At 42.6% G+C, this 24,197-nt stretch overlaps 1 protein-coding gene across 2 annotated transcripts in view; it reads right to left on the reverse strand.

Annotated features, from left to right (window-relative positions):
• The window catches only part of MKLN1 (muskelin 1), a 157,482-nt gene that overhangs the window by 95,976 nt on the left and 37,309 nt on the right, over positions 1 to 24,197 (reverse strand). For both annotated transcript variants that reach the window (XM_014607487.3, XM_019487602.2), the window contains 4 exons: positions 15,553 to 15,695; positions 13,460 to 13,548; positions 8,052 to 8,161; positions 3,298 to 3,490 (listed from right to left, as the gene is read on the reverse strand). In XM_014607487.3, the coding sequence (XP_014462973.1) occupies positions 3,298 to 3,490; positions 8,052 to 8,161; positions 13,460 to 13,548; positions 15,553 to 15,695 (535 nt within the window). The remainder of the gene's footprint in view (positions 1 to 3,297; positions 3,491 to 8,051; positions 8,162 to 13,459; positions 13,549 to 15,552; positions 15,696 to 24,197) is intronic.

Raw genomic sequence — 24,197 nt, forward strand, 5'->3', positions numbered from 1 at the left:
ATGTGTCAGGTATGTGTTTTTAGCAATATTTCTATACTAACAGAGGCCTTGGCATCCATTCAGAAACACCAACATGGCTTATTTCATCCAGAGCCCTAATGTAAGTTACACAAGCAAAAATGTCTTTGCTTGCATAATGTGTCTCCATGTTAGCAGGGGATGCCAGTATTGCTTAACCAGGCAACTTTCTAGTTCTTACCGGGTCCAAGAGCTACAGGGGCAGATATTTTAGGCACATTACAATGTATATTTTATTGAAGCAAGCAAGCAATTGTTCAAGACACTCTGTAGCAGCACAAGTCAGGAGCCAATGTAAACCTTGCATGTAAAATGATGGTGCTGGGTGAGCTAAATTATTCACCACAACTTATTTATTTTTTAAACTAGTCTAGAAAAAACAGTAATTTGTTAACCAGTTTGACACAGGATACAGGTTCTTTTGCTACGTTTGCTTTTTGCCAATTTTCCTCCTGCTTTTCAAAGTGAAAACCATGCCAGCAATTAAGACTCATCTCTTGAATAGAGACGCTTCTAAGCACTATCTATTTAACGGGCTGCAACAAAATAGAGCAGGTTTAGAGGGAAGCAGAACAGTAAAATCTTGAAGTGTGAACAGGACACATCAGATTAAAAGAGCTGAACCTGAAAACGGTAGATCAAAGGTTGGACTCCCTGACCCAGCCTATTTACAGTAAAAGCTGAGTTATCTGGCACCTTACAAGCAGGCATGCTCTGTTAACCGGCATGCCGGCTTGTAAGGGAAAAGCGAAACGGGAAGTGCCCGCCGTGGCACTTTGTTTTGTGGAGCCCCCACGGCCCGGGACACAGCAGCTTGCGCAGGTCCCCCCTCCCTGTCCCTTAGGGCCCGCGGGAGGGACAGCGATGCGGCAGGAGGGGTGGTAGCACCCCAGATGCGGCAGGACAGGCAGCAGCCTCAACAGGCAAAGACACCTGTTTGGGCCGCTCCGTTATCTAGCATATTTTGTTATCCGGCACCCTCCATTCCCCATGGGTACCAGATAACAAAGCTTTTACTGTACTGTGCAATAAGCAAGGAACCTGGTTTCCTCTGAGTAAAGATCTAAAACTCTCTGATTAAAACTCCTAAAATTCCAAGTTTTTCCACAATTAAAGTGAAATGCCACACACAGAGAAATAAATAACAAAAACTATACATTTATATTTGTGTGTGTGTGTGTGTGGCATTTCACTTTAACTGTGGAAAAACTTGGAATTTTAGGAGTTTTAACCAGAGAGTTTTAGATCTTTTATCAGAGGAAACCAGGTTCCTTGCTTTTATATATATATATATATATATATATATATATATATATATATATATATATATAGGTACCACTTGAACACAATGTGTTATTGATATATTTACAATTTTAAAGCAATTTGGAAGCCTACCAGTGCCCTTCAATCATAATTAAATAAATTATAAATACCTATATATTTTAGCATTTGATTTTAGTTTTATGGATGGAAAGATCAGAGCACCCACTGTTCCCTTCGCTCACTAGCAATTGTCCCTCCCTGCTATTTTGTGGCGCTAAGCAGCCCTGACATGCCAGTGCCCTGGCCCCTGCCTTTGCCCCTCACTCCCAACCCACATCCCCCTTATGCCTGCTGGTGCCCCTCACTCCCAAATTGCAGCCCCTTAGCCCTGTTGTTGCCCCTCACTCCCGACCTGATGTCCCCTGCCCTTAGGCTCCAACCCCACAGCATGGAGCAGAAGGGGTGTGGACTTACAATGCACCAGATAGGCATGGGGCAGCATGCATACCCCCAGATTTCTGTATTCATAGTGAGGCACAGGGTTGCAGCCTGGCCAGATCAGCAGGCCTGGGACCCAATGGGTAGGACCTGGTGCAAGGGCGCAGAGCAGGGCAGGAAGGCACAGTGCTGCCACCACCACCACCATCACCAAGAGCAACGCCAGTGAGGTGCCGCAGCAGTGTGGACTTGTGCCCCCCTACTGCTGCCAGGTAGGTAGGGGGTGCCTCACCTTAGCAGCCACGGCAATGCAGCGCTCCCTCTTGCACCAGGTCCACCCACTGGGCTGCAGAGGCAGCTCCTGCCCAGGGCCAGTGTAGCCAGGCTGCAATTCCATGCCGCACTGTGGGTGTAGAAATTTGGGGGGGATAAAAGCTCCCTCATCACCTGATGATATGTCACCTATGCGCCCAATCCCTCCCCACAAGTACATGCAGCAGTGGGGAGCCATATCCCCATCTCATCCCCTCTCCACCTCCATCTGGGACAACCTGCTCATGGCTCCATCCCACTCCCCAGCCTAGTCCTGCATTACAACCTGCTCCAAGCCTGTGCCCAGGACACTGCCCAGCTGGGCAGTACCCCATCAACCCTAGCCACCAGCCCTGCCCCACTCCCTCCCTCACTGTGTGGGCACAGCGCGAGTGACTATTATCGTGTATGTGTGTGTGTCTATCTATGTGCCCCCCAACCTCCCCCAAACTTACCTGCAGTGAGTTTTGGGCGCTGCTCTCCACCATGCTGCCTGGCTCTATTGCCAGCAACATGGATGTGTGTGCATACACGTGCACATGGTGCCCCCTGCCTCCAATTGCCCTCCTCCTGCTCCCCCAGCCCCAGGCAGCCCTTTGCAGGCTGGAACTCTGCCAGCCTGCAAGGGGCAACCTACAAGGTTTTTCTTCTTTAAAAGGATTTTTTTTCTCTTCAAAGAAGAAAATCCATGTTTTTCCATATTTTCCCACAGGAAATGGAAAATCAGGAATAAGAGCATCTCTTTGCCAACTTTTTTTTTTTTGTTTTTTTTTTTTGTTTGTTTGTTTGTTTGGGGTTTTTTTTGAGTCAAAGTAGACACATGGGGGGCACACACACACGATATTTTAGAAGTGAATTTAAAACAAAAGCCATGGATAATATACAATTTTTTTGATAACTGCATAATCTTACTGAAGTCTTGTCTTAGTACTTCCTTAATACACCTCTTATCTTCTCTCTTGTGTTCCCTGAGCATTACATTTGACTTTGCCATGTCAGCTTTTTGGATCAGAGACCTAGTGAAGCATTTTGTACACCCCTGAGGTTCCCCAAAGCAATGATAATAAGGAAGATGTCAAGGTTGACAACTTTAACCTTCCTCGCGTAGAGCACACTTACATTTAAAACAAAAAGGTTGATACGGCAATGCACTTTAAATATTTAACAGCTATTTGCTTAATATTATTATGCATCATTTTAATATCCAAAAGGGAACATTGATATTTCAGCAGGATTCAAGCCAGCGTGCCTCCTTGGTTCACCTACCATTGACTGCTTTTTCTATCAGTTCTTCACAAGCATCAAAGTCTCCCTTCAGCACTAGTTTGTCGTGCAGATCTGTCAACATAGGGTGCTCCAGTGCAATCTTGGTTTTCTTCTGCAGTGATTCAAAAGCCTCAGTGTAGTTGTGCTGACGAAAGTGCTTTAGACAAAGGCGAATGGCTTCCTGTTCACGGTACTACTGGAACACAAGAAAACCTATGAGAAGGGTAGATTTTTTTCCTTTGCTTACACTGCAGACGTTAAATTCTTCATTCTGTTTACAAGGTTCGCCCACTGAAACTACGAACTTCCCTGGCACCTACTATTTCATGTTATGAGTTTTCTGCTAGTTAACACCATTTCATTTGATGAAAAGACACAAGAGGTGATAACAGTGTCACAGTACCAAAGCTCCAACATTGTTATCGGTACATTTTGCCTCTTTGGCCTTGTTGCACAAGTCTGCATAAAACAGAGAGAAGCCAGGAAAAAGCCTTCGCTCAAATGTTATGTAAGTGTCATACGATCAAATTATGTAACTAGATACTTTAGAATAGTAAGTGGGTCACTGCTTCTCTAGGAGCATAAGGAAGGAGTATGAAAACAGGAGCATACGCAGGGAACAACCACGAGCCACCACCGCTTGGAAGTGGATACAGAAAGAATGACAATTCACAACCTCAAACCCTCAGCTGTCTTGTGTAAATATATCAGCAGTTCCTAATGCACATGCCAAAACTATCCCACCATGCCTCAAATATCAACATCATGTCTCATCTCTCAGGTATACCAACGCTGCTGCCCACCTCTTATCAGAGTTAGAAGGCTCAAAAATAAAGTAATAAATAATAATGAATTTGATAAAAAGATTAGAGGGGATGGATGTTAGGGATTTTCTAGGAGCTAAGTCAGCAGAACTTGAGCTCCAAGTTACCCTCCTAAATCTCACAGGCTCTTTAAAAAAAAAACCCACCCGTAATTCTTTAGCATTAACATATGTTGCCCACTTTGATCAAACTAGATTGGGAAGATTTTCATTCATGATCACAATTATACACCAGTGTTTTTGTTCCTTTTAAACACAGGTAAAAGGAGATGGTGTTTAAAATAAGCCTATTTCTAGCAGCTGACATTGGTTTAACAATACATAAATATCATTTCCTTCAAAACGCCTAGAGTCAGATAAATTCTGACAAACATTTTGGAAACTTGGAAGGGACAGTGACATTAGATATTTTTAATAAGCCAGGAGTATTAAATTCGGTGACAGGAGTTTTGCTAACTGGAAAAGAAAGCAAGGACGTGGGCCAATAAAAATGTCAGAATGACAAAAGAGTATGCCAAGACAGCAAAGGGCAGAGTTTCACAGTATCGCTGGATATGCAAATGAAAAGAGGGGCATGATTTTGAACAGTTAGCACACCATTTAAAATTTTTAAGTAAATATGCTTAGTACCACAGTAAAAGCTGCCTGGCTTTAAGGTTCAAACCACTGTTCAATGCAAACAACAGCAAATGAAAGGACGACTGCCTAGCCATAATAAAGGCTAGACTGGAGTGCATTAAGCTTTCTTACTTTAGTCATGAAACTAAGTCTCCATTGAATACATTAACGATTTTGTTAGATTTGGCTCACAGTCTAACGGGAATGTTGGATGCTAATTTTGTTTGCTTGTATTTACAAAAGCGATGCACCCAAGAACAAATTTTTTGTTTAAAAAAAGAAAATGCAGCACAGTAAAGTTCATGTTGGCAAAATCTAGGAGCATATTAAACATCTCATTGCCTGCAATCTGTAATACAAATGCTTGCCTTCCGGGACTGCAAGATTCTTCTGTGCAAAGACTGCATCCCCATTCTTCTTTGGATAGCACCTACCATAACTCGTAAGTGCTTTAAAACAGCACTAATTATTTATAGCCAGGCTCAAACGGGTAACAAATCAACAGTGGTAGATTTGGTTTCCCTTAACTTCTTAATATTTAACAAAAAAGAATGATGTCAAATATGCAGTCTACTTCAAATAAGTACTGTATTTATTCAACTCCAAGATGGGGCTCCCCACCCCATTAAACTGGGGGGGGGCAGGGGGGAGGAGGCATAGGCACTGCAGAAGGACAGGCGCGGGGCAGGCAAGGTGCCAGGAGGCATAGGTATAGTGGTGGGTGGTGGCGGGGGTGGATAGGGGGCAAGGTAAGGGGAAAAAGGGTGGGAGTCAGACTGCCCCCCACCACACACACACTGCCTGGCCCCCAGCCTTGGGGAGACCATGACAAATTTAAGGCAACCTTCCAATAATTAGAATCTATACATGGAAAATTATAACATTTATAAATTTTCCACATATAGAATCTAATTATTGGGGGCTCATTTTAACTCTGAAGGTGTTCTGCTATTCACTAGCAAGCCCATGAACAAGAACAGGAGCCACACGTGCATCAGAGCAAGGTCAGTAAGTGCTCTGAGGTTCTTCTTTCAACAACGCCTCTCCCCAATAGCCAGGGGTAGGCTGCATTTTAACTATGGCAGCCACTTAATGAGTTGCACTGCACTCTTTCAACTGCCACTAGCTGTGCTGTTTTTGCCATTTGCTATTTTATGGTGCCCTTTCAGCTCTAATCTACAGCCCTGCAGAATCCATGATAGCTGTATAAAAAAAGAGGATTACTTTTCTCCCACATTGGAAGCTGTTTTGCAAAAGGCCTGGAAGTCTCCAGTGTGGCACTGGGGATGGTTGATGAGTAAGCCATTTCAGCTGAAGAGGTCCAGAATCTTGGGAGTTTTAATCTTTAATCAGTTGTTGGTCAAATGTGAGAACTGGCTCGAACTATGGAAAACAGACCTGTAGGCATCCCTGGGTTTCAAATAAAGTGCCACAACCTTCCTTACTGAAATCTGTTACCTACAACAATGGGCTAGAGGAAACTGGAATTTGACTAGACAAGGAATTTTAGGAAGGCATTTTTTTATTTTTTTTTTTTTGAAAGATGAAAACTTAAGAGGTAGAACAGGACCTGGGGCTGAGATATCCAAGTGCGATTTAAGCAGCTTTGGGGCATTTAAGGGCTCTTACGCAGATGTGCAGAGCCTGCTCTAACGCGCTGAAAATCCATCGCATTGAGGCAGACTCAATTAACCAAGTCTGCTGGAGGACTGCTGCGCTCCAGCCACCTTCCTCGTCACATGTATCAGTGTTGCCGCACGTTTCTGTGCTGAAAAAATGGCGGTGGGGCACTTTGAAATAAAACATGCTTGATGAACTCTTGTTCAAAGCGCCCCGTCACTTTTTCAGCACGGCAACATTGATACACATGACACGCAGGCACTTTTAATTAGTGCAGCTTGCTAATTAAAAGGCCCGGCACCACATCCTACACCACATGTAAAAATGCCCTTAATTACTAAGTACAGTCCTTTTCCACAACACATAGCAGCCATAAGCTGCTTACAAATCCTCATGCATCTCCACTCTAACCTGGAAAAATCCCAGGCAGTTAGACTTGGGCTACACCTTCATCTTGCTCACAAGTGATCCAGAACCACCTGGATGGTTCAACTCCATTTACGTTTGGGTGTGATCTAGTTCCATTCTGGAAAACACACGAGTCATCCTAAATCCTCAAGTGCTTAGACAAAAGATTCGGGCCCCTATTCCCAATGCCGATTGTGCATTTTCCATTAGTAAGAGTCATTTGATAAATGCACAGACACCAACCAGACCAGGCCCAAACCCAGGGCTCCCTTCCTCCTTCCTTACTGGGCTTCAGATAGGCTCGTCCTAGCTTGTTCCCCTTTGGGACCCATTATTTCCAGCCAGTGGCTCAGCTCCAAGACGAGGGGTGAAGGCAACTCGCATCACTGCTTACCCCCATGGTCTGGTAGTAAGGGCACCTGCCCAGAAGTGGGCAGTCAGATTTTAGGGGCACCTCAAGCTATCCTCTCTCACAGCGAGAGAGCTATGCATCTCCCTAGGCCAAATAAGATCATACTTTGCAGGCAAAACGTTCTTTTTGAGCCGACAAGTGAAAAAAAAGTCTGTCAGGCAAAATAAGATCTGGAATGTCATTTGCAGTCCAAGAGAGCAACATGGTTTATGGCCGAATTAAGCAGGTAGTGATTGCAGCACGGTCTTTTCCACAACCTACTAAAAAGAAAGGGAGCAGCTGGGAGGGGAAGTTCCACAGATTTTAATTTGGACTGTTAATAGTTATTTTGAAGGAGCTTGCAAAACACACGTGCACAGACACAGACATTTACCGAACATTTGCAATATTACAGCATCTGCCCAAGTGCTCAAGAGATCTCCCTCCTGCTATACAGCATGCAAATGCCACAATATACAGTAAGGAAAAGGTTGTTTGTGAAGGACAAACACAACATTGAACTCGACCTGCTTAAATGTAAACATCTATTCAATTAAAGATGATCTACAAAGCCCTGGAAAAACTGTACCTAGGATAAACATATCACTCAATGGGAGGATATGGGGGGGGGGCACTATTATTTAAGAACTGCAGCTTCTGCTCTCAAACTCCAGAGCTGTTCACAATAAAAAGTCATTAAAAAACTAAGACAGAACAGTTTTAAAATGATGCATTTGTGTTATTCCAAATTCACACCCCCATTCCCCCATGATTCCCTAGCAGATCCCCGAGGAACAGAAAAGTAATGGTGTCATTCCACAAGAACGGACGTGCACGCAGTTTGACAATGGCACCAGACATTCAAGCAAATATCACTTTGAAATGCAGACCTACCTTGCTGTACCAGTTGAGACAGGGCTGGACCACATCTGGATCATCAATACCATTGAGTTCAACATACCAGATGCTAAAATTGAAGCTAGGCCCCCATGATAGGAGTGGAACTGGAGGAGGATGGGAGGGAAGGGGCAGGGGGGAATGGGGAGGAAGAGAAAGAGAAAAAGATAAAGCGTCAAGCATTGATGCCTTATTTTTCAGACCTATAAACCTAATTTAAGATGATGCATTTTAGTTTTAGGAAAAATAAAAACAAATTCTTTATGTACAAGCTTTACGTTATTGCTTTTATTTAAGTTCAGAAATTCTACCAGATAGATATCATTAAACTGCTACTGAAAACAGTTTGCACTGGGAAGAGTGGATGCAGATACAGTTTACTTAAAAGGGGGTGGGGGCAATGTTGCTTTTAAGCATATAGCAGCTGCTACCTCTGATGCTGTAGCAGTGCACTCTTTCTAGATCATCCTAAACCCTGACCCCCCCAAAAAAGAAGGGTTAACATTGCAGTGGTTTTGCTACGTTTGCTACAGAACTACACAGGCATAAGTTGCATGGTAATAGCCCAGATCAGTAGCCTGTGATATCAATGCAATCATTATGCCTGTCTACACCCCAAGGCAGCAAATCTTTGTATGAAAGATGCTCCCACAGACTTAAACAGTTCAGACTGGTGGAAACCAACTACAATAGCTCAAACGGCAACATCCTGACACAGATCCGAGTTATATCTGCAGAGTACGGGCAGTACTTGATTATGGCAGTGGTCTCCTTTATTTCTAAATCTGTTACTGGAGTGAAATGTTTTCTGGCTAAGGGGCAGGATGTTAGACCTGGATATTTTATATTCCAGGATCAGGTTAGAAACCACAGGCAGTAAGTTGCATCCTTTCCTAGTTTTAAAACCACCAAATACAATGTTCTAACCAATGAAACCAATACGGTTTTATTTGGTTACTTTTATTTCCTCTTTTGCTTACCACCAAGGATAAGCCATTACGTTAAAAGGCCCAGAATAAAAGACTACTCTTCTACCCCATTTCTAACACCCAAGGTATAAGGTCATTGGATAGAGCGTTTGGGGTACTTCTTGGGCCATCACAACCCAAACAAATGGTAACTCTCTCTCACTAGTACTCCTCATTTGGAGGATTGCTGCAGCTGCAAGTGAACCACAATACTATGCTCAAACCCACAAGTATAGAGGAAGCTTAAAGGATTGACCCAAAAAACTTCCCTTTAGGACATGCGAAGCACTGCACCAGTTATTTCTTTATTTCACATTCTTATTTTTCGAGCTTCTTAGTTTTACGGCTACAACAAAACAGCTTAAGGGCCTAAACTACTTTGGCTAATTTTAATGAATGTTCCTTTAAAAATTAAAAGCAACAAGGTAACAAAAAGTTACTTTTGTTATAAAATCTGAGGTGTCTCAGGTCCTAACTCTAAAACAAAAAGGTCTATAGGCAGATCCAACACACATAAAATGTAATGCTGTAGGTACGCAGAACTCAGCGCATTAACAAGTACGAGCCAAGACAGAGGACTCTGTGCTATATACCACCTCTTCTGCGCTTATCTGAATGGTGTAGACATACCGGAGAAAGAGGACTCCCATCCCATTCATCATGTTAGTGAGCAAAGGTAGAATGTCATCAATTTTTATGATATAATTACATCTCACCAATTGCAGCAAGTATTGCTACTGCACTCTTCAGAATAAAAGCATCAACCCCAGGGTGCTAGCCAAATTTCCCCTGGGAAAACCAGTGCTCAAAACACTGAGGCTTCACATCCTCATCCAAGTAGTTTGGATTTTTTTTTTTTTTAAACTGTATGATTGGGTAGGGAGATTGCAACCATAAGAAATTCATACCAGATCAGTTTCAAGAAATTAAGGTACTAAAAATAGGGAGTTTAAATGACAGCCCCAGCTCAAATCAGAACTAGTGAACAGATGTCAAGAATAAACACCATGCAAAGGCTGATGTGGGAAATGCAGAAACAGAGGATCTTCACTTGCTATTTGTGAGGATCCCATTGCAGTATTGGTACTCTTCACATAACTTCTAGTTATGCCCTTCCAGTCACTATCAGTCCTTGAATTAACCAGTGGATGCACAAGTTTTCCCTTGCACAGACTCTGGATGGGAGGAATAAAGAGGATGCAAAACTGAGCTTCATTGAAGCAAATCAGAACAGCACAAGCATGTTCTACTTTCTTCTTACAGAAGCCGTGCCACACTACCATAGTGCGCTCATTTCCAGTTGGAACTAATGGTGTAACAGTGACATCAATTATATTTACCACTGAACTAAGAGCTACATTTAAAGTATTACCGGGGCAAAAAAGATACTAAGCAGTAATCAGAAAGATTAAAGACCAGATACACTGCTTAGTACCAAAAAAAGCAACCTCAAGTGTTTTGAGGCTAGATATCCCAATGACACCATACTTGCTTAACATACTCTGTGCAAATGCTGAGGGAGGGAGAATGGAAGGAAAGGTAAAAATCAGACCCCAAGTGCTGCATATGTAAGGGTATATGCTCTAGGCATAATTTTGGATACCTATAGCCCAGGGGTAGGCAACCCCCAGCACACATGCCAGAGCATGGCATGGGAAGGCATTCTGCTTGATACTCGTGTGCCTCGGGGAAGGGGCCGTGGCTGCGCTGCCACAACAAAGATTGGGCCCCTCATGGCTCTCCTGCCATCCGCCCCTGGCATGCCAACATCTTACAAGTTGAGGTTGCAACTGTTTTTGGCACTCTACCCAAAAGCATTGCTGACCCCTGCTATAGCCTTTCAAGTTCAGCTTCTTCAACCACAGCAAAGCACACATTCAGTATATGTGCACATCCAATTTTCCATTTTAAAAAGTAAAAGCCAATTGTAAGTGTATTTGAGCATAAAAAGGATCTTAAAAAAAAGCAATTTTCTGAATGGCAAAATAATTCACCCTTCACGCACTGATAGCTCAAATGTGGCTCAATGATTTTTGATCTGAAGTTGCCAAAGTAGCAAAATGTCTTATACCTGGGGTTAGTTCCTATTCCATGTATTAGACAGCAATGGATTGGAATAGTCCACAAGTCCCCAAAACCAGTTAACGTACCTACTTTTATTACATTGTCCTCTTAACTGTAACAAGGGAAAAGGGGGAACAACACAGCATCCAATAAAGTAGGCTGTGGCCTACAAAACTCACACCTCTCTGAACCAGTCAGGCTCCAAGGCACCAATCTCCCCCTACTTTCCTTCCAATTTGGGAATAACACAGTCTTTAGACACAAAAATGAAAAAAGGAGGAGAAGAACCAGTCCACCTTGTGTATCCACTGCTCTTCAGGGACCAAATCAAGGTGGAATAGGTTCATACTTGGACACTTAGGTGGAACAGGATCTTGCCCTTGGTCTTCAGCGTCAGCAGACTACAGAAAACGGGGGCAGAGAATGACAGATCTCAAATGGAATGAGATGCCCTGAACTTGCTTTGAAAAGCCCTGTTGATATATTGAGACTGTTGGAGTCAACATTTTCTACTATTCAGAATATTAGCTACTGCATCCATTCAAGAGCAGGGGAAGGGTCCCATGTCACACACAGATTGGGAACAAAGTCTTTTGTTCATCTTAATTAAATTTTGTAAAATGCACTGTTCCACACAACTCAAGGTGCAAGTGCATCCTCTGATAGTCTAGCATAAAAATTCTCAGGTTTGATATCAATAGCTATTAACACCACCCTGTAGCACATATGGTGGTAAATATTAAAAAATTCAAAGTGGCCACTCTCTAAAAGGATAATCTAGTACCCAGTACACAAGCAGCTGCAGATGCACATTCTGGGTAATTTGTAGACACTCTTATTGCATTTGTGACTGGGCTATTACAGCCTCCAAATTGATAGCAAAACTACATAAGCATGACCCAATAAATCATCACTAAATCGTTCCAACAGATCTAAAGATGTCACCGTGTCTTATAACATGACAAAACTAGGACGTCGTATTTATATTTCAGTTCATACACACACACACACTTTTAAAAGCAAATATTACCCCTTTTGGTTATTAAAAGGTATTTGCTATCAAATCCACTGACCAGTCACAGGCTGAAGTAAGGTAACAGGGTCCTGCAACTTAAAATAGTTAAGCCTAATCACATGTAAGGCCAAAATGGCTTTACCAAGGTTTTCAACCTTATTCTATTTACTTACTCTTCTGCCGCTTTACATATCTCAAAGTCAAATTTTGCAGATTGTGTTGCCAAGAAAAAGTGTAAAAGAATATGACAAATGAGACATTTTCTACTTTTACGGGAGTTACTGACCTTTCCCCACCACCCTCTCAAAACATTCACTTCCCTTGGTGCGGGGACATCTTGGAGGGGGTTAAGTGTGGCTATAATGGGCTCCAAGAGAAGCTCCATCCACATAGTCTCAGCCACATCATGCCGGGACAGGAGCAGAAACTCTACTTGCAGGGCATAAGACACTCAAGATTGTCTTTTAATTTACAAAAGTTAAACTTCCAAAAACTGCCTCATTCCTCCATCTTTTTCTGAAATCTCTTCTAGTTTTCCTATCAAAGAAGAGTTACTACCAAGCAAGTATTTCTTCAACTGCTCCGGAGGAACTAGATAGCTCACAAAGTTAGTAAAGCTGGAGTCTTCAACCTCCGTATCATTAGATGAAGTTCAGCCAAGCTCAGCGGCCAAGTGTTGTGATGTGATAATTGCTCTACAACTATATTAAAGGAGGAAGCAACTCAAGTCTTCTTCCCAGTTGACTCATGCTCGCATCCCAAAATGAAAGAGAAAAAACCCACAGTACAACTGGCATACCTCTTGACAGGCTCAACAGAGTGACTCAATACATCATGGGGACTGAACTCCCCCTGCCCTTAACCATGACTATAAAGTAAGTATGTAAGGCAAGAGAAGGGGGTGGGGAAGGGCCAAGAAAGGCCAATGCAGTTTGGCACCCATGATGCTGGCTTTGGGAACAAGGCTAACCATTTTCTTTAAATCTCCAAGGCAAATCAGTGCTGAAACTTTTTACTAGCATATGAGGTTTTTATTATGTTTTGTTTTTTTTAAAGCTTTGCACAGTAACCTATTATATGACCATAAATAGCTCCTCCAGCAATATTACTTGGCTAAGACAATTGCATTTCTTCAATTCACTGTACTGTGCTTTCAGTCCATAGGATTTAAAATATCAAGCTATTATTCCCTGGTAACAGGGCTTCACTGTGTTCCAGTCTAACCAGCCTAGAGATCATGAAATGGAACAGCTATTTTGGATACTTTGCCTGAGTACAACGTAGCCACAAGTGCCAAGACTGGCACCAGTATAAGAGGAGATTATTTTCTACTCAGAATGCTGAAAAAATGCATTTACCTATCTTAATGAATCGACAGGGGAACATCTGTTCATCAATTTTATGCTTCAAGGTGAATGTTTCTTTGTTATAATCATTCTTTAAGCCACTGTGGGAAAAAATAAATAAGGTTACTAAATCTTACCTCGTATTTTAGAACTAGCTAGTAAACGAAATCTAGGTCATGCCTGAAATGTGATGCTCGTCTCATTTTATTATGAACTGCAAGTATGCATGCTGGACCAACGCCTGGATTACTAGCCACCATTTTACCTCCCTGGGACGCAGCTTTGTCTAACTGTCTGAGCACAGATCCGAGTTAGAAGAGCTATCCTGCTTCTCTGTGCTCAGCTCGCTGCACGACTCAGACAGCTAACTTCTCCTAAAACAAACCAACCAGCCTCATCCTTCCCTTTTGTAAGATGGAGCTGCAACTACCTCACAAGAATTAATTGGGCTTGCTGATTCTCAGCTGAAGTGTTATGCAAGATGCCAAGTGTTACCTTTTGGTTTCAGTTTTTAAAATATACTGAATCCAGTTTTATCAAAGTATAAAAAGGCAACAACACCCAAAAAAATATATATTTTCATTAAAAATTGAATATCTGAACATAGCTGGATGAACTGGCAGCTAGTAAAGTACCATATTTACTTGCATACCACAGGCATCTTCCCCCCCCACCCAAAAAAAAAAAAAATAGCCCTCCAAAATTAGGCTGTGTGTATTCAGCAGGGAAGATGATTTCTGCACCAAAATGGAGGTATGGGGTTGCTGAAATGGCTCCTGGGGGCTCTGCTCACTTCCAAGATGCATGCAAAGGGTGGGGTAGAGTCCCATTATCAACATAATTGATCCTCCTACTACAGTTGCACAGCTGCAGGTTTAACCCTTGTTGGAGCCGCTGCCAAATCTGGCGGCAGCTGTGACAAGGGTTAAATCCATAGCCATGCTACTGCAGCAAGAAGGTGAATGATGCTAATGATGAGACTCTATCCCGTCTGCATGCAGCCAGCATTTAGCTATGGACAGCCGAGGCTGTGACAGGTAAGAGTCTGGAAAAATCTTTTTCTGCATTCTACCTTCACAAAACAAGGTGTGTGCAGTATGTAAGAAGACACAGTATTTCATCACTTCCCTTGCATCAAATACCCCCCTCTAGCACTGAAGTGGCACCAATTTAAAGGTGCTAAATTGGCATACCTAGAGTTACTTTGGCTTCTAGCTCCCAACAGGCTACAAATCTCTGCATGGTTTTGCAAGATATCTATGCTAGATTCATGTCACATTGAGATGGGTAACTGAGAAAGTGAGCCAACAGATATATGCCAATTCAACAGATTGGTAATGCTTACCGGGGCCTTCGTCCTTCTAGCCTCCAAATCAACACTGGCTCCTTCTGCATAGCTACACTCCACACCCTAAACATTTTTCTGAGTCCTTTTCAATGAAGCAAGAGATTGCTCATTTCTTGTCAAAAATGTATCTGAATGAGCATTCAGAAGCTCTGAATAAAAACCTAAAACTGCCAAATGGCTTTATTCCATTGAACATGTATCACTGGGCCACAGAAACAGATTACAGGCAAAAGAATTTAGTTTTGTATTCTGTCCTTGGATCTGTCCATCAAAGAGTGAAGCAGCTAACTAATTCAGACCTGTACAGTTGTAATGGTGCTTTTGTACCAAGGCAGACTAAAACATTTATTATTCATACTGCTACAGAGCTATGCTAAAGCGTTCTATGAGTGGAGACCAAATGTGGGTTGCATCTTAAAACAGGCAGAAAAAAGAAATCTCAGACCATGAATTTTAAACCCTGCTCCCAGGTCCTCCAGGCTCCCAGGAGTTCACTCTTCACAGATCCTTTGGGGGTAGAGCAAGCACAGAAGGTCTCCCGAAGCAAGTTTTGGGACATATGCTCCGTCCTTTATCTTATTACAGTCATTTTCATAGGGCCTGGAACCCCACGAGCAGCTACTTGCAGGCTTATTGCAGCTTTATTGCCCAGTCAGCTGTGCGCCCATTTGGGAGCAAAGGAAAATAAGTGCATTTTGGTCTAGCTTTGGTCTAGCTTCTGATTTATACTGATATATTTGATGAAAGCATCTCTTACCTGGATAAGAGGTCTGTCATATTTTCTTCATTCATCCCACCAAAGACTTTAAACTTCTTTAAATTACAAACGTGAGTTTTCTCATATTTGCCAAATGTGATACTTTGGACTATAGCAGGTCTTTCAAGCTTCAGTATTAAATACTGTAGAAACAAGGGAGGGGAAAAGTGAGAATGACTAAGTGTTAAAGCAAAGGCTTTTGAGCATATGGAAAGGGAGAACATTATAGCCTTAAAAAGGTAAATAAATCAAAGCTGGAGAGCAATTTAACTTGGCACCCCAAATTATATTGTCCCCACTTATACCCAAGGCAACCTGGAATGCATATTAGGACGTACTATGTCCTTAGACCAACACAGCTACAACCAAAAACCCAGCAGTATTAGGAAGTACTGCTTTTAGAGAAGTCTACCCAAACAGAAAGAGTGAGGTCCAATCAGCCTAATCTAGGTGAAGAGCCCTTGAACCACACAGGTTCCCTCCGAGAGCTGGATTTTAAGTCTTTTCACATCCAGAAGACTGCTCTAGTTCGGCTTCAAGTCACACATTAACAATGCATTTGAATCCCATCTGCGATGGGCTGAGCTGTACTTGCAGTTCCTCCCAAAGACTACCACTTTCCCTCTGACAAAGGAAGTTATCTTCCACAACATGCAAAGTTTGGTTTACAACATGGGAACCAAATCCATATTATACACATCAAATAAGACTCAGTCATTTAATTGTCTATGGGGAGTGAAGGGGGGCTTCTAGGCTACAGGGAAACTTGCAGAGCGTGAGCTACTCCTTTTAACTGCCTACTGGGCATAGATGTCCCTCTATGTACAGCGTGAAAAGGGTCAACATTTTGTTTGTTTTCTGGCTGCTTCCTGAAGTTGCCAGAAAGATTGTTTTGAATCTATTTGCAAAGGAGGTACAGCACAAGTAGCTGCAACGTTAGTTCTTGCTACGACTGCCCTGTAGACATGCCTTAATCTTGATTTAGAACAACCCAATCCAGTGACGGTTCATCTGTCACCACTATCCAGCCTTTTGTCTTTTTGCTGTTAACTTCCTAATACCTGTACTAAAACCAATGCCACAGCAGGTTAATCAACTAGTTTGTTTGCTTGGTAACAGCTGTAATCTTTTCAGAATAGGGAAAAGTGTGTGTTTTTGTAGCATTTAATACAACAGGATTCTGGTAGGACCTCTAGATGTTACTGCAATACATAATTCCAATTTAGAAAGGAAAAAAAAAAAAAGTCAAGTAAGGGTTTTTGCCAACAAAACTGCTGCATAAATGCCTCTAGCAGAAATGCATGCTGAGGACACAAACAAAAAAGCTTGTAGTTTACATTTTTCAGCTATTTTAACAATTAAGCAATACAACAACACGCTAACTCAAACTATAAGATGTTAATTAGTAATTAAGGATAAAAGAATGCACCGAGCCATTGCACCTGGATTATATGCAAACCTGGGCATGATGCAAGCTGAGGACATGGTATTTCCCCCAAGAGACTATGGGCTCTCTGCAAAGCCTTCTCAATGCCAGATTCCAATAAAAGCCCTTTCTAGTAAAAGCAGATTTGGTATATTTGCATGTCAAAGATCCCTAAGCACCTTCAGCTACAGATACAGCAGTACTGAAGCAAACTTAACTACTTCAGGCATGAAAAGGATGGAAGGCAAGCTGAAAGAGGTGGCATAGGGCAAGCTAAAAGTAGAAAGCTGTGTGCAAGAGCACCAAGTCCCATGTGATTTTACAGTGCCTAAGCAACAGAGGAAACTTAAATTTGATTCTGCAAAGCTCCAATGCCAAAAGTTACTTATTGTACAGTTTTACTTTGGAAAGGTGAACGGATGAATCAACTTCACTAGGATTTGAAACTGTCTTGAGGGAGTTTAAAGGGTTTCAAAATTGAAGCTAAGGTTAAGATAAAACCTTTCGCGTATATTCAAAAGTTCAGCTCCCAAGCTTGCAGTGAAGAATTTGGATTTGGCATTAAAATAAAAAACAAAGCCATGGGAAGGAGACAGATTTTAGCTGAATCCTCTGGATTCAGCATATGTGCACAGTAGAAGACAGACCAACTTAATTAGAAAGGCTTGCACATCAAGGGGTGCACAGTACACAAGCTACAGGACAGCTTGGATAGCCGTCGTCTGCACAACTTCAAAACCAGCCCTGCTGCTTCTACGCATTCATTCACCATCTGAGAGCAGAGGCCTTCCGACCTCAAAGGGGGAACACTATAAAAATGGAAGAGCAGAAGACAGTCACCTGCACTCAGTGGCTAACCCCTGAAAAAGCTAGACGCACGTCTGCTACAAAGCCGGTGTGTTTTTCAATTCTGTCTCCCTTTGCATAGAGGCTGCAGATTCCCAATGTCACTGAAAGCAGAAAACTGAGTTGGCCATTTTTTGGACTGCAGTGGCTGCTGGCTAAGAAGATTTACAGATACTTTTGCTGCGGAGATTCCCCAAGGTGTTTGCAGAAGAGCTAAAGAGCTGCCATACTCCTCAGGCCCCAAAGGATCCAGGTAAAACAAACCCATGCAGTGAAGTCATGCTGTAGGCACTGAGCAAGCAGACTTCGTAAGAAAACAGGAATGAAGAAAACTGGCATATGCTGAAGCGGGGCTGCCCAATTTCTGAGTGGCTGGGGGTCACACGCTCCCCAGTCACGTACAGCGTGGGCCATACACCACTCCAAGGCACATCGTGCAAATTCCCACCTCTCTGCCCCACCCCCCAGTTAGGGATGTAAATAGTTAAATGGTTAAACAATAATTATATTTCCACCACTTACCATTCAGTGACCTCTGGCAGGAACAGCCCCAGCTCCTCTTGCCCTCACTGTGCTCCTGACGCTGCATGGGCCTCAGGCCCCTGGCAGGGAGCCGCAGGCAAGAGGCAGCGGGCATGCCCGAGCCACTAGGATGCACTGCCCAACTGCAGAGACACAGCTTCCCCTCGTCCCTACCACATGCCCGGATCCTGCTGCCATGGGAAGGGAGATGCTGGGCCCCCCACAGGGGTCAGGTGGGGCCTTTCTGCCGCAGCAGTGAGACTCCTGGTCCTATGGTGGGCCATGGCCACACAAACATGGCAGGAGATACATGGAGCCCATCGCCTTGCCCAGGCTGCAGCGGGCCAGGCAGACTCACCCCACGGCCAGAAGTTTCGCTGCTGTAGCGGGACCACCCCACCTCATCCCTGTGGGGGGCCCAGCACCTCCCTCCCTATAGCAGCAGGATCCAGTCCCAAGAAGTCCCTCGAAGTTGAGGATGACATCCATCAGCCTTCTCTTTTCAGGGCTTCCCGATGGAAGCCTGCGCGTGGCATGGTTAGTGTGGGGACCCTGGTGCGCAGTCGGGTCCACACAGTCTTGGCGGCTGGTGGCCGGTTCAGTGGCATGGCAAATCCCAGGAGGTCTCCAGACCCTGCCTGGGGGGACAAGGAGAAGCCACGACTCCACAGTAGGCCTACTGGCTTGACCACGCTTGTCGCCGGCAGCCTGGGGCCTGCACACTGCCAGGCACATGGTGAAGATATAAGGGGCTGTGGCCATTCCTGCCAGACGTCACTAAACCAAGTATGAGCTATTAGTTAACCATTTAAACAATATAAATTGGAGGAGGTTAAACAGATATTTTTTTTAATGGTATTTACCTCCCTAGCCCTGCTGTACTGCATTGCCACCTGCCACATCATGCATGCCTCACCCTTGCACCAGACCCCGATATGCCCTACACCCCACTGCATGGACATGCTGCATCGTGTAGGCCCCCTCCATGCGCAGACGCAGTGTGAAGTGCAGCCACTCCAACCCCTGCATCCATGGCTCCCCCCCAGCCCAGGGTGGTGGCAGGCTGTAGAAGTTTTGAGGAGGGACAGAGAAGCTAGAGGACTCTGGCAGCAGCAGCAGCAAGAGAGCAAAGAAGGGAGTGGCACCCAGACCAGGATCCCAGGGTCTTTGGGGCTGCCAGTCAGATAATCCTGTACTCAAATATAAAACATGTTCTGCAAAACCCTTTTACTGAAGGCTATATAATAATACCAATGAAGGGGGGAGTCTGCATAAAAAACAAGCAACTATGGGTGTAATGCCCAATAGATTTATTAAATAAAAGCTATTCAAAACCAGTCCAAATCTTGTTTACAAATGTTTGTGTATATATGTTTGTTCCCTAAAAAAACAGATGGTATTTGGAAACCGACTGGCAGCTATTATGCAAAACCCTGAATGTGGGTGTTAGTGTCATAGTTTGAGTTCAGAAAAAATGATTAGTCCTGAAAGGACAGCAGCTCTGGACTATTCTTCACACTAGTAAATTGAAATTCGGAAAAAAAGAGAGAGAGAGAGAGAGAGAGAGAGAGAGAGAGAGAGAGCTTAATAGAGTCATACATATTACTGCAGCACCTTCAGAGCTTATTACATTGATTTTTTTTATAGGCTGATCAGGCTACAAGTGTGATGCTGGGAGCTGCTTTCAGACCTCTTTTGAAGGTGTGGCCCATAACCATGTGCTAAATGTTTTGGTGTTTGTTTTTTGTTTTGTTTTTTTGTGGATGGTGATATAATTTATTGTCAGTTGTCTTTTACCAGTTAGGTTTTACAGTTTAGATCAACCCCTTTCTGCTTCTAACTGTGCACTTCATCTTGGAGATAAAAAGTGGGGATTAGGCAGACGACCAAAACTGGTTTTGAATCCTCAGGGACACAAACATCTTTTGAAACTGAGAGTTCATGTACTTAGCAAATATAAAAGCTACCAATAATGACATGACAGAATACTTTTACCCTAATACCCCAAACCGGTATCTCCAAAACTAACTAACTGTCACATTGTGCGAGTTTTCTTGCCTTTATTGAGTGCTGTTCAAACAGCAGCCCTGTGTTATCCCAGAGGCGACTGCATTTTGTTGGGAGTGGATGCAAAATAATGCACATAAAGTGGCTTTTATTTCTACATCCGGAGGTCAGGGGCTGCAGCTATAGGTGTAGAAACCCACCTGATATTTTTGTAATAAGAGACTGAATCAAAAAACCCCCAGAACAAAACACCTCGTGCTTTAATTTTAAACCTTAATACCCAGAATCATGCACAGGAATTAGCATCGTTGTGCAGACATTCTGGCAAGTCGGACTGATAACCACAGCCATTAAAATTCTTTATAATAAAGGTCGGGTCTCCAATGCTATCAATTTGATTTCTTACATTTCCTCTGTAAACCTAGAGCTAGTATAAAAATAGGGGAGGATAAGCCATCTTCTGCCTGAACAGCCTACTACATAACAGGTTTATTATTGCACATATAATTTCTGGGTCATTCTATTTCCAGAGTGAATCAAGAAAGGTATCTAGCTTCACAAACAGAACAAACAGCTGTCATGCATATTTCCTTTCACTGGCACTCATTCATGATCAACTCGTGGCTCTCAAGGCCACACAAGTCATTTAACTCTACCATAACCACATAGCTGGAAACCCCTTTACTAAATATAACCCACAGGACGGTATTTCAAATGTTTTACCTGTACACTAAGTTTTTAGACTTCCACTTCCAGTTTCTTTTGCTTTCAACTGCTTGAAAAGAAACCTCCACCTACTCTGCAAAACTATAATTTTTTTCCTGTTCTACTCAGGCCCAGCATATAGCAGCCAGAGTGGGTTTGGTTGGTTTTGGGGTTTGTTTTTTTTGGGGGGGAGCTCTTTTGGTTTGGGGTGTTTTTTTTGGGGGGGGGAGGGATAGTATAGAAGGATTCTTATGGATAATTTCTCCTTTCAAGGAAAAAAGGGAGGAAATAAATGTTTAACACCAAGTAAAGCCATTACTAAATCCATATTTATGAGTAAGTACAAGTCCAACAACCCATCACAGCATTAGTCATGCACTCACTCAAAAGTTAGGAAATGATATACAGCACAGTTTAATGTTGTAGGGGAAATGCTTTAATCTTGTTGTGCATATGCATTATGATGGTCTCCTTGTAGGAGACCACATAGGATCAGCCTTACTCAGTGCTCAGAATTGAGAGTTCCTGATTAACAAGCGTGTCTTCTGTTTTACTTGGATGGCTCGCTGCCTTTTTCTAACTGCACGTTATTATTACATTCTGCTATGCAGATTAACATTGGTTTCCTCATGGCCTTTTCACACAGCTAGTGGAGAAAGGCACATGCATGGACCTGGACAGGAAGAGAAGCAAGTGTGTGATAGATAATACAAGATTTGACAATAATGCATGTACACAAGGAAGCCAATTATGGCACAGTCCTCATTCTCACATTTCCTAATTTCTGAGCTCATTACTTTACAACCTTACTAATGGCAGAAGATAGAGCAGGGACTGATTCAGCAGCGTAAGCTCTCAAAGCCAACAACTTATTTTGTCAGATGCTACCATCTGACAAAATAAGTTATCACCTATAAAAGTTAGCTTAACATCTGGGATCCAGTTCATCTCTAAGGTGCTACCCCGCACTGCCTTCTGCCCGATTTCAAACAAAGATAGCTTAACACGTCTGTAACCTTACTAAAATGATTTAAGACCACATTGAATGTGTAGTATTATATAATGTAAAATTTTGAATCCTTTGGAGGTGAACAGAAGTTTTCCAGTACAACAAAGATTTATTCCCCAAAAGACGTACAGATGCTGATGGATGGAGAATGGGATATGTCCATATTGTATTATCCTTTCCAATTACAGGCTCACAAAGTTTCCCGGTTCCCAGAGCTCAGAGAAATCACGATCTCCTCAGACTTAATCTTGATGTGATGAACATGCATGAGCAATGCCCATGAGAAATTAAGACAGTAACATTAGGTATATAAACACAATTAGCTTCGGAAAGCCACAGATATCACGTGTTGAGCAAGAATCAAAATGTTACATGATTTGATCTTATAATTACCAACACAAGGTTTTGAGCTACATAAGGTTTACTTTGTTGGATTGTGTTTGCCCACAGAAACTGTCTTGCTTTCACAAAATAGCACGTTATTATTCCTCTTCTAAAAACTGAATTTGTGACTCAGATGCACCATTTGAAGCCGATAGGATATATTCTATACATCTTGTGAATCATACGGAGTTGAGCATATCGGTAAACCGAACACTGATGCCTCCTCCCTCACCCCCAGAGGATAATTTCCTACACTAGGCATCAAAAGAAAAAAAAAAAAAAAAAATGTACAGAAAATCCTTGTTTCCAGAAGGGGAAAGAAAAATGGTTAGCTTTCAATTAAGCCTCAGAAGAAATATTTCCACGTATAAAAGGTTAATGAAAGTTAATAAAAGGTTCCATTTTTAAAAAACCAGTTAGTTATCAGTCGAAACTAATCTTCCTTATAATAATATTCCAACTAGTTAAGAGGATACACCAAGAAAAAAAAAAAAAACACGCCAACATCCACTTCAAGGAGAGATAAGGATTGTTCACTTAAGCAGAAGTATTAAAAATGGAAGAAACAAAAGTGAATAATAAAAAAGCCCTCTGTGTTACAAGCTGAAAATTACTTCAGTCTTTCATGCCCTCCCTCTTTGCCTTCTAGAATTGCAGAAAGACAACTTGCACGAAGAGTATCCAGATCTCAAAGAGAGAAAGGCAAAAGACGAGAGAGAGATTTTGACTTCATGGCTAAATTTAAAAAGGGAGTTAGCTAGAGGCTACCTGGGGATGGGAGGTGTCTTTTCTGTAGAGCTTACTAAATTAAATTAAAACAAACATGTACGATCATTCTCTGTACACCCACTGTTTCTCTACCAACTCCTTCTCCTGACTCTGGTAGAAGAACTGCCACTGTGAGAACTAGCAGACAAAGAGGGGGAAAATGCCATTGTAGTCTTAAACGTTATGCTAATACTCATCTGAATCAAGTTGGATGCAAATATACATTTTTTCTTCCTTATACTTGAGGGACTTTACAGTCACGACTACATTTTTATTAAATTTTTTTTTTTGAGGTCCACTGTGTGTACACCCCCCCCCGCGCGCGCACACACACACACACACACACACACACACACAGTGGACCTCAACCTACCTACCTACTCATGACCGTAAAGTCCCTCAAGTATAAAACTAAGCCAGTGTAATAGTAAAATGTTTTCTCTATCTATTTTATAAATAAATAAATAATAAATAAAACTTTTTACTATTACACTGGCCTATAGTCTTATACTCAAAGGACTTCATAGTCATGACTATATATAGGCAGACAAGGTTCCTTGGGTGAATTTGATATTTTTTATTAGACCAACCCAAATGGTTGGAGAAAAGTTATTAAGCAAGCTTTCGGGTTCAAAAACCCTTCGTCAGGCTAAGGAAGTTTCAGCAGTTGGTGTGTGCTCTTCCTGGATGGAATGATTATATATTACACACACACACACACACACACACACAGTCAACACTCCTACAGCCTGGGAGGTACCACTAAGTAGCACGACTGCGGAAAGGGATCTCGGAGTTGTAGTCGACTTCAAAATGAACATGAGTAATCCAGTGTGATGAGGTAATATGTAAAGCTAACCGCACCCTTTCTTGCATAAGTAGGTGCAGCACAAACAGGTTTAGGGAGGTGATAATTCCCCTCTATGTGGCACTGGTTAGGCTGTAGCTGGAGTACTGTGTCCAGTTTTGGGTGCTGCA

This window comes from Alligator mississippiensis, chromosome 4 (assembly GCF_030867095.1).
Source record: "Alligator mississippiensis isolate rAllMis1 chromosome 4, rAllMis1, whole genome shotgun sequence".
Taxonomy (NCBI): Eukaryota; Metazoa; Chordata; order Crocodylia; family Alligatoridae; genus Alligator; species Alligator mississippiensis.